General features: G+C 40.3%; 1 protein-coding gene across 1 annotated transcript in view; it reads left to right on the forward strand.

Annotated features, from left to right (window-relative positions):
* Positions 1 to 11,465, forward strand: part of cep135 (centrosomal protein 135) — a 106,905-nt gene extending 95,440 nt beyond the window's left edge. The window contains exons 23-26 of the mRNA XM_078217396.1: positions 1,744 to 1,946; positions 6,748 to 6,852; positions 7,234 to 7,388; positions 9,720 to 11,465. Coding sequence (XP_078073522.1) covers positions 1,744 to 1,946; positions 6,748 to 6,852; positions 7,234 to 7,381 — 456 coding nt within the window. The 3' untranslated portion in view covers positions 7,382 to 7,388; positions 9,720 to 11,465. The remainder of the gene's footprint in view (positions 1 to 1,743; positions 1,947 to 6,747; positions 6,853 to 7,233; positions 7,389 to 9,719) is intronic.
* The last annotated feature ends 537 nt before the right edge of the window (positions 11,466 to 12,002 follow it).

The following is a 12,002-nucleotide window of genomic DNA, read 5'->3' on the forward strand; positions in this document are numbered from 1 at the left end:
ATACATGTTAACTGTATACTTAAATACATTTTTATTACATAAAAGCTCCTTAGTGGGTCAGTTGAATCATACCTCAAGTGAAGCTTCTCATGCTCACCACAGCCAAATTCAAAGTGCAAAACTTCTGCTCCAGATGGACTTCATAAAACACTTTGGAGTTCCTGACCTGAATTACAACAAACATATAAGATCCTGAGGGGTTTTGACAGGGTGGCTGTGGAAAGGATGTTTCCTCAAGTCAGACAATCTAGAACTAGGGATCACTACTTACAAAAATAAGGGGTTGTCCATCTTAGATGGAGATGGAGAGAATTTTTGTTCTGAGGGTCATGCGTTTTTGGAACTCTCTTCCTCAAAAGGCGGTGGAAGCAGAGTCTTTGAATAGTTTTAAGGCAGAGCTCAATAGATTCCTGATGAGTAAGGGGGTGAAAGATTATTGGAGGTAAGTGGGAATGTGTTGTCGTTGCAATCAGATCAACAATGATCTTATTGAATGGCAGAGCAGGTTTGAGGGGCCTAGTGACCTACTCCTGCTCTTAATTCATTTATCAGGAACGCAGAAGAGATTTTCAAGAATGGTGTCAGTGTGAGGAACTTCAATTGTGTGGTGAGACTGGAGAAGCAGAGGCTGTTTTCTGTAAAGTGGAGAAGATTAAGAGGAGATTTGATAGAAGTGGTCAAAATCATGAATGGATTTGATAAAGTAAGGAGAAATCGTTTCCATTGGTAGAAGGAGCAGTCACCAAAGGGTGCAGATTGAAGATAATTAATAAAAGAGCTAGGGGTGAAATGAGGTTTTTTTTTACACAGCAAGTTGTTTCCTGTGATCTGGAATACGCAGCTTAAAAAGTTGGTGGAAGCTCATTGAATCTTAACTTTCAAAAGAAAATTGGATAATTGCAAAAATACTGGAAAGGATAAAAACTATGGGGCTATAGACAAACGTCAAAGGAGCAAGATTTATTTATTTTTATATGGACATGGTGGACTGAATGGGCTCCTCTGTGCTGTATGACTCTCTGATCTCAGTGACTAGAACTGAATACAGAAGTCTGGTTTTGGTCATCTAGTTCAATATTGATTGCTATTCTTTATTGGTCGATTAAGGCTTTTATATCTCTTTCTGCTTTGTCCTTGAATTACCTCAACACCATTCATGTGACAACTTTTGTTCCTTCATGTGCATAGTACTTGATACTTCACCTGCAGAAATTTCATCTACAAAAGCAAAACATTGTGGTTGCCAGAAATCTGAAATAAAAACAGAAAATGGTGGAATTCTCAGGAGGTTAGGCAGCAACTATGGTGGGAGAAAAAGCGTGAGCATTTTAGGTCAATGACCTTTTGTCAGAGCTGAGCAAAATTAGAGAAGCAAAGGTTTTGAGCAAGTCCAGAGGCAAAGAAGGCGGGGGAAGAGAATAACGGGGAAATTATATGATAAACTGAAAGGGAGAAGTAAAATGACAAACTGAATGATGGTGTAAAGTACAAGGAGATGGTAGTAGCAGAATCATCACCAACGGCTGCCATCAAAGACATGTGCACAAAGGTTATGATCTGAAATGTATGAATGCAGTTTGTGTCTGGAAGGTTGTAAAGTGCATAATCAAAAGATGAAGAAGCTGTTCCTCAACTTTACAGTGAACTTCACTGGTACATTTATTTAATCTTCCATTCTATGCCTGAATCTGATAAGTTATGCATTTTCTACCTACTTAAAAAATCTTCCTCATAACTTTGCAGACCTTAAGTGAATTGGAAGATTTGAAGTCCGAAGTTGAACTTTTAAAGAAACAATTGTGCACTGAACGGGTCACAGTAAAGAACCTCGAGACATTGTTGACATCAACTCGAGAAAAGGAGTTTCAATGCCACCTGTCAAAGAATGAAAGAGAGTCAGAAATACAGCTTCTTGGGGACAAGCTGACTCTAGCAGAGAACAAAGTGTGAGTGGTATTTATTTAATAATGCTATTTTACAGTGTTTCTTTCTAAATACTGAAACTTTTACAAAATAATCCTGAGCTTTCCTCAGAATTAAATCTGCTGGTGTTGACCACACTTGTATTGAAAGATTCAGCAATCTTACAATGAAGAGGCCGATAAGCTGAAACATCACTTACAAATGTAGCTAGTGCTTTACCATATTGTATTTCACAAGATCCATTGTTTGTCCTACCAAAAAACGTAAATAGCATTTACACTTATTTATTATTTTGTGTCAGCATTAAAAAGCTTCATGCAGTAAATTATTTTCAGAATGCAGGATTGCTCGACAAATTACAGAGATACTTATTTTTTTAAAAGAACTTCATAATTCCTTCCATCTCTCTTGCTGCAAACAGTGGCATTTAGGTATTTTTTCCTGACTCTGCGTTTTTTGGTCCATTACAAAAGGAGCCTTCTTAGCCAGATAGCTGCCTGTCACCTAGAACAAAGAACAATACAGCACAGGAACAGGCCCTTCGGCCCTCCAAGCCCGCGCCGCTCCCTGGTCCAAACTAGACCATTCTTTTGTATCCCTCCATTCCCACTCCGTTCATGTGGCTATCGAGATAAGTCTTAAACGTTCCCAGTGTCCGCCTCCACCACCTTGCCCGGCAGCGCATTCCAGGCCCCCACCACACTCTGTGTAAAATAAGTCCTTCTGATATCCGTGTTAACCCTCCCCCCCCCCCCCCCCCCCTCCGTCACCTTGAACCTATGACCCCTCGTGAACGTCACCACCGACCTGGGAAAAATCTTCCCACCCTTCACCCTATCTATGCCTTTCATAATTTTATACACCTCTATTAGGTCACCCCTCATCCTCCATCTTTCCAGTGAGAACAACCCCAGCTTACCCAATCTCTCCTCATAACTAAGCCCTTCCATACCAGGCAACATCCTGGTAAACCTCCTCTGCACTCTCTCTAAAGCCTCCACGTCCTTCTGGTAGTGTGGCGACCTGAACTGGGCGCAGTATTCCAAATGCAGCCGAACCAACGTTCTATACAACTGCAACATCAGATCCCAACTTTTATACTCTATGCCCCGTCCTATAAAGGCGCATGCCATATGCCTTCTTCACCACCTTCTCCACCTTTGACGTCACCTTCAAGGATCTGTGGACTTGCACACCCAGGTCCTTCTGCATATCTACACCCTTTATGGTTCTGCCATTTATCTTATAGCTCCCCCTACGTTAGTTCTACCAAAATGCATCACTTCGCATTTATCTGGATTGAACTCCATCTGCCATTTCTTTGCCCAAATTTCCAGCCTATCTATATCCTTCTGTAGCCTCTGACAATGTTCCTCGCTATCTGCAAGTCCAGCCATTTTTGTGTCGTTCGCAAACTTACTGATCACCCCAGTTACACCTTCTTCCAGATCGTTTATATAAATCACAAACTGCAGAGGTCCCAATACAGAGCCCTGCGGAACACCACTAGTCACAGGCATCCAGCCGGAAAAAGACCCTTCCACTACCACCCTCTGTCTTCTGTGACCAAGCCAGTTCTCCACCCATCTAGCCACCTCCCCCTTTATCCCATGAGATCCAACCTTTTTCACCAATCTACCATGAGGGACTTTGTCAAACGCTTTACTAAAGTCCATATAGACGACATCCACGGCCCTTCCCTTGTCAACCATTCTAGTCACTTCTTCAAAAAACTCCTCCAGGTTAGTGAGGCATGACCTCCCTCTCACAAAACCATGCTGACTATCATTAATGAGTTTATTCATAGAACATAGAACAGTACAGCACAGAACGGGCCCTTCGGCCCACGATGTTGTGCCGAGCTTTATCTGAAACCAAGATCAAGCTATCCCACTCCCTATCATCCTGGTGTGCTCCATGTGCCTATCCAATAACTGCTTAAATGTTCCTAAAGTGTCTGACTCCACTATCACTGCAGGCAGTCCATTCCACACCCCAACCACTCTCTGCGTAAAGAACCTACCTCTGATATCCTTCCTGTATCTCCCACCACGAACCCTATAGTTATGCCCCCTTGTAATAGCTCCATCCACCCGAGGAAATAATCTTTGAACGTTCACTCGATCTATCCCCTTCGTCATTTTATAAACCTCTATTAAGTCTCCCCTCAGCCTCCTCCGCTCCAGAGAGAACAGCCCTAGCTCCCTCAACCTTTCCTCATAAGACCTACCCTCCAAACCAGGCAGCATCCTGGTAAATCTCCTCTGCACTCTTTCCAGCGCTTCCACATCCTTCTTATAGTGAGGTGACCAGAACTGCACACAATATTCCAAATGTGGTCTCACCAAGGTCCTGTACAGTTGCAGCATAACCCCACGGCTCTTAAACTCCAACCCCCTGTTAATAAAAGCTAACACACTATAGGCCTTCTTCACAGCTCTATCCACTTGAGTGGCAACCTTTAGAGATCTGTGGATATGAACCCCAAGATCTCTCTGTTCCTCCACAGTCTTCAGAACCCTACCTTTGACCCTGTAATCCACATTTAAATTAGTCCTACCAAAATGAATCACCTCACATTTATCAGGGTTAAACTCCATTTGCCATTTTTCAGCCCAGCTTTGCATCCTATCTATGTCTCTTTGCAGCCTACAACAGCCCTCCACCTCATCCACTACTCCACCAATCTTGGTGTCACCAGCAAATTTACTGATCCACCCTTCAGCCCCCTCCTCTAAGTCATTAATAAAAATCACAAAGAGCAGAGGACCAAGCACTGATCCCTGCGGCACTCCGCTAGCAACCTGCCTCCAATCCGAAAATTTTCCATCCACCACCACCCTCTGTCTTCGATCAGACAACCAGTTACCTATCCAATCGGCCAACTTTCCCTCTATCCCACACTTCCTCACTTTCATCATAAGCCGACCATGGGGGACCTTATCAAACGCCTTACTAAAATCCATGTATATGACATCAACTGCCCTACCTTCATCAACACACTTAGTTACCTCCTCAAAAAATTCTATCAAATTTGTGAGGCACGACTTGCCCTTCACGAATCCGTGCTGACTATCCCAGATTATTCCGCATCTTTCGAAATGGTCGTAAATCCCATCTCTAAGGACCTTTTCCATCAATTTACCAACCACCGAAGTAAGACTAACCGGTCTATAATTACCAGGGTCATTTCTATTCCCTTTCTTAAACAGAGGAACAACATTCGCCATTCTCCAGTCTTCTGGCACCATCCCCGTGGACAGCGAGGACCCAAAGATCAAAGCCATATTCCTTTCTAAATGCGCATGCATCCTATCTCTAAGAATCCTCTCCAACAGCTTCCCGACCACGGACGTCAAGCTCACCGGCCTATAATTTCCCGGGTTATCCTTCCTACCCTTCTTAAATAACGGGACCACATTAGCTATCCTCCAATCCTCTGGGACCTCACCTGTGTCCAGTGACGAGACAAAGATTTGCGTCAGAGCCCCAGCGATTTCATCTCTCGTCTCCCTGAGCAGCTTGGGATAGATTCCATCAGGCCCTGGGGATTTGTCAGTCTTTATATTCCCTAAAAAACCTAACACTTCCTCCCTTGTAATGGAGATTTTCTCTAACGGGTCAACACTCCCCTCCGAGACACTCCCAGTCAACACATCCCTCTCCTTTGTGAATACCGACGCAAAGTATTCATTTAGGATCTCCCGTACTTCTTTGGGCTCTAAGCATAATTCCCCACTTTTGTCCCTGAGAGGTCCGATTTTTTCCCTGACAACCCTTTTGCTCCTAACGAATGAATAAAATGCCTTGGGATTCTCCTTAATCCTGTCTTTTGTCTTAGTCCTGTTGGTGGAAGTCAATTTATTGGGGGAGGGAGAAGAGTAGTTCTAATCTTCTGATCTCAGGAACTTTGAAGACATTTAAATTAGTTTTCTTTTCTAGAATTGATAGTTTTGCAGTTGATTACATCCAGCATTACAAAAAAAGCACAAAATTCCTTAAAATTTCAAAACAAAAATAAAATGGTTGAATAGTAGATGAGAGTTAATTATAAGATGAGTACTTCCCAACCTTTACTTTCAAGGGTAAAATCTGCTTGTTCCCCTCAGTATCTCTTGGAAAAAAAAGTGTAGAAAAAGTCTGTTCTGTTCAGACCACTGTGAAAAGTGGGGCCTGCGGGAGTAGATTAGAGACTGCACTTACATCCCTAACATTTGGTTTCAAAATTAGCCTAGGCTGATGTAATAAAAGCCTCATGAATACTGAGTCCTGAAGCCAATTGAGTGTTTTTTGAAGTGTAACCACCTCATTCTCAACCATCAGCGAGCTCTGAAGAAGAGTCATTCAGACTCAAAACATTAACTCTGTTTCCCTGTCCAGAGATGCTGTAAGAAGTTTGGGATGCTGCCAGACCTGAGCTTTTCCAGCATTTTCTGTTATTTCAGATTTCCAGATTCTGCAGCATTTTGCTTTTAATTTAGTGGGCAAATGAGATAATGACAATTGCTTCCGTGGAGGGCAAAAATAACACTAGAGTGGGCTGAAAAGCTTGTTACTGTGTCGTAATTTCTATGCAGTTTTGTGTACAAGCTGGGTAGATGTACTGCACCTTTGTAGTAAATCCTGAAAGTGGTGGAATTGAGCAGAGGTGACAAATTGGCTTCTAATGCATTTCTTGGTCAAGGCCTCTCCACTTATGCTTGGGAGCAGATATAACTCACATAAAAAATCTAGACCATTGTATCTGCAATTGTTGCACTATTTGGCAATTTGTAAAGTATTGATGCAAATCTTATATCTAATTTAACAAATAATTCTTCACAGATCAAGCCAGTGCCGAGAAATGGCTCAGCTTCGTGCTAAGTCTTCACAGCTTCAAACGGAGCTCGATCTTATCAAACGTCAACTAACAACAGAGCGTTTTGAAAGGTATTGTTTACAGTACACAAAATAATTAATGATTATATTCAACTACTTAAGGTTTTTTTAACTGCACAAACTTGAAAAGAACAGTTTGTTCTGATTGGACTATAATATCTACTTTGCCAGATAATCCAACACGTGGGATATAGGTTGCTTTGGATCACTGGAAAAATTACCAATTCCGCAAAGCTGCTCTTACTCTTTTAGTTACTAAAAGTTAGTTACTTTTAGTTACTGTTTTGAGTTGTTGTCATTTTGATAGAACACTACTTGGTGCTATAATATTTTTGAGATATGCTGTTGATTGTACATAAGGTCAGCAGCTTGCAGATTACATGTATGGTTTGTAGAAATAAAGGCTCTTTTTTAAAATTGTTCCTTCCACAGAGAACGTGCAATTCAGGAGATGCGTCGCCATGGCCTTTCGACTAGCATCTGTTCCTTGTCCCCACTCAGAACATCAGTGAGCCCTGTTTCCCATTCCCGGGATATGTGCTCCCCTAAAAAAGTATCAGAATGTTCTACTGACTGTTAAATGACAAGTGAGTAATTTATAAACCCTAAATAAAATCTTAACAGTCAAGTGGTATATGCAAAATGACATTGAATCAAAATAGATGTCATTGCAATTCAGTCTAGTTGTCAATTCTTTTTATTCTTTTGCACATTAACAGTATCATACCTGAAGTTTTTCACGCACATTTATTGAAAGGTTCTGAGTAGAGACAGGATACTTCCCCACAGCAAAGGTGAAGAGTCATTGGCAGACCATACTTGTTAACCTCTTGAAGAACATTGGGGTCAATGCCCTGTTGAGATGCCATCAGTTCCTCCTGGAATCTTTGCTGCTTGATGAATTCACTTTCCATATTGATAGCATTATGTGAACAACCTGACTGAAATCTCACCTCACTCAAACTTAAGGAAATTTATACGTTAAAGTGAGACACACCTTTCTAGCTGGAATGGCTTTACAGTATGAGCTTCTAAGGCTTTTCCTCTGCTGGAGGTGCAGTTTCTGATTTTATAGAGGGTAACCCTCCAAGATAAAGAACTCCTACACTGTTTACTAACTACAAAACTTACTGCACAAATTACTAAAGAACTAAACAAAGGATTAAGGATAGACTTGTGTCAAACACATGATCTTACATTGAAAGAGGAACAGGCTTTCAAGCCTGTTCTGCCATTCAGTTGCATCACGATTGACATGTACCTTGGTTTAGTCATAGCCCTAAAGTTTTACAGCATGGAAGCAAGGCCTTTGGTCCAACTTGTCCATGCCACCCAGTTTTTACCATTAAGCGAGTCCCAATTGCCCACATTTGGCCCATATCCCTCTATACCAATCTTACTCATGTAACTGTCTAAATGATTTTTAAAAGATAAAACTTTACCCGCCTCTATTACTACCTCTGGCAGCTTGTTCCAGACACTCCCCACCCTCTGTGTGAAAGAATTGCTCCTCTGGACCCTTTTGTAAATCTCCCCTCTCATCTTAAACCTATGCCGTCTAGTTTTAGACTCTTCTACCTTTGGGAAAAGATGTTGACTATCTAGCTGATCTATGCCCCTCATTATTTTATTTACCTCTATAAGATCACTCCTAAGCCTCCTACGCTCTAGGGAAAAAAGTCCCAGTCTATCCAGCCTCTCCTTATAACTCAAACCATCAAGACCCAGTAAATCCTAGTTTCATTTGGCTTCCTTTGCTGCTTATTCTATGATATTTTTACTGAACAATAATCTATTGAATATACTCTTGAAAATTTCAGTTGACCCTGACTGAGCAAGTTAAAAGATCTCAGCCCTTTTGGTGTCAATTACTACACAGCCCCATTGTCCCTCCTAATGACCTCCAAATCAATGAATCACAGTTACTTATTTACTGCAAAGCTTTCTACTCTTGGTAACAAAACAATCATCCAGATAGGGCAGGACATATTTATGTCCCCTCAAGAAGCCATCTCCAGGTTTGTGGTCTTGCAGGTTTCTCTGCTCTATACCTGGCAAGGAATTTGTTTTTATTAACCTTTACTGTGTAACTTGCCTTTTCCTTGCCCAGCACCGTTTTCAGGACACTTAGGGGCGACACGGTAGCACAGTGGTTGGGGCAGCACAGTGGTTAGCACTGCTGCTTCACAGCTCCAGGGACCTGGGTTCGATTCCCAGCTTGGGTCACTGTCTGTGTGGAGTTTGCACATTCTCTTCGTGGCTGCGTGGGTTTCCTCCGGGTGCTCCGGTTTCCTCCCACAGTCCAAAGATGTGCGGGTTAGGTTGATTGGCCATGCTAAAATTGCCCTTAGTGTCCTGGGATGCGTAGGTTAGAGGGATTAGTGGGTAAATATGTGGGGATATGTAGGGCCTGGGTGGGATTGTGGTCGGTGCAGACTCGATGGGCCGAATGGCCTCTCTCTGTGCTGTAGGGTTTCTAAGATTTCTTAGCAGGGCATTTCAAATCTTTGTCAGCTGGACAATGAAATAGGTTACCTGCCTCCTGCCCCAGCCATAGATAATGTATAAAGCTGGGGTAACTAGAAGGGTGGGCTGGAGGAAAGAACCCCAAAAATAGGGGTTGGCTCAGTTCATCCTTTTGACAGAGTGCATTAGTGATTACCAGTTCAGATTTAAAATTATCATTTGAATGATCTTGGGAAGATGATGCTGTGATGAATAGGGATAAGGTGCTTAACGAAGCTGGGATGGTGCAGTGTATATTGAAGATTCAATGGAGGCCATTTGTGGCGGTACAATAGTTTCTTTTCCAACACAAACAACATTAGTGATAACTTTTACAACAACCCCATATAATTTGTAATCGGTTGATATATTTTTATTAAGTACTCTGACTATTTTTTTCTTCCCGGTTTTAGAAGTTTACTTTAAGGAGTATACTTCACTCAAGGCAGCTTCATAAATGGAGCCACAGGTCTCAACAAAAGAGCATTTCGGAGTTGAGTGCTGAATCTTTTGCAGTATTTCATCAGTCTTTGCAGAATTTTGAAATGAAGGAAACTTAATTTCAAGAATTTTTTTTATATTACATTTCATGTCATGGAGTGGACTGCGATAACCCATTCATTGACAGGTCGATGTTCTATTCTAGACATTTGTCAACTTGTTTAACATTTTAGTTTTATTAAAAAGATCGGCATTTTCCCCTTTTGTTCAGATAACAACTAGCCTGTATTTACCTAGGTTTGACATCCTACAATGCACTGCTTATTAAAAAAAATTGGGCTTATTATAAGACCAATTGCATTCTTTTCTATAATGTATAACACACAAGCAGCAAGATTTCAGGCCCCTTTTAAACGTTATAATGAAAGCACAGCACAACAGTTGTAGATTGCCACTGATCAATTTTCAATTAGATTTTCTTTTAAAATCTTCATTGAGCATATATTTACTTATTACTTGCCTGAACATAACATGTCTTTCACTGGATCAACCAGACCCCATTAACATAATGACAGGTGAGCCATAAAATTGAAGAGTTTTTTTCTGCTCTGATAAAGCTGCAAGATAATATATGAAGCAAATAGGAAATGAGAACACTCCTTAAACAATGTGAATTAAAATTTACTGAATTATTGAATCTCAATATGGTGTTATAAATTTTAATTTTTCCACCTATTTTCCTAAATAGGCAATAGCAAAATGGGACACTGCGATTCTCACATGATCTGATGTGATGCCCATCTTGTGCTGTAAATATCTGTACTGTACTGTCAATGTTTGTGAAGATACTTTCACTCTGCAAAGTTATTTTTATATTGAATTAGGTTTACAATTTTATATCTTAAGTTATTTATTGATATGTTTGTTCTCAATAACCGTGACAAGCATTTTTGCTACCAGTTCCCAAATCATCTTATTAATACAATAACTGTCATTTTTGTGCCATCTCCTAGTTAACTGTACAATGTATACCAAGTTTCACCATCTTGAATATTCTCTTAAGGGATAACTATAGTGAAATAGGCTTACCACCTTTTACTAAATGCAAAAAAAAGCTTTTTGGTCTGGATACAAATGTTTCAACATCAACTATTGAGAAATCAGTATTGATTTCTTGAGAGTAATTTGTGAATAAATATATAATTTTTAAGTAGCAATATTACATTTCTCAATCAAGTACGTTTTGCTAATAATCCATTGTGCTACAGAGATCCTACTGGAGTGAAATAACTGAAATAAAAGTCACTGATTTTAAAAACTGATCATTTTTTCATTAAAATATTAAAATCAAATCTTACATTCACATTACTGATTACCAAGTTTGATGTAGTCCTAATGTTGTATAATATGGATGCTTCAAATCTTGTACAGCTGTTTGATGTAATAACAAACTGATGTTTGTGGTAATGGCCCAAATGAACTTATAAGCAGACGATTGTTTTCTTGATGCATACCAGTAAAACATATTTAATATTTCAAACTTTATGCCACATAAAAGTATATTCTTTGTTATGAAAAGCAATTTTAGATGTGTTTATAGTTTTTTAATACTGAATGCATGCCAATTTTTTGCATTTTTTTGCCAATTGTAATTAATCTCGCATCTATTTATAAGAAATTTAATAAAAATTGAGACTCATATACTGTTTGAGCAAGTCAGTCCTGATTTTTTTTTGATGAATACTTTTAAGAAAGAAGGTAATGGTGGTTTTTACTTGTACCTGTTAACTTCATAGTTTTACTTTGTTCATTCCCTCACTCAACCTCATTGCTAATGCACATTGCCCAGGCCTGTCCAGCCATATTCTTTTTGCTTCATGAAAAAAGTGATCATTACAGAAATTATCAACAAAACAAATCTGTTTTTGGTGTCCAGGGCACTTGCATGACCTGAACCCCATTGCACAATGATGCACCTATGGTACCCTTGGTTTCACTATCATTACAGCTCTCAAATGAACAAAGGAGGTTGGAACTCCGAATTAAGGAAGCATTTATCCTGTAGCATGGGCAGAGGTTCCGTCTTAGAACATTACAGCGCAGTACAGGCCCTTCGGCCCTCGATGTTGCGCCGACCTGTGAAACCAATCTAAAGCCCATCTAACCTACACTATTCCAATATCATCCATATGTTTATCCAATGACCATTTAAATGCCCTTAATGTCTTTTTCGATGTGGTATATTTGGACTTTCA

Source organism: Mustelus asterias, chromosome 1 (genome assembly GCF_964213995.1).
Source record: "Mustelus asterias chromosome 1, sMusAst1.hap1.1, whole genome shotgun sequence".
Taxonomy (NCBI): Eukaryota; Metazoa; Chordata; class Chondrichthyes; order Carcharhiniformes; family Triakidae; genus Mustelus; species Mustelus asterias.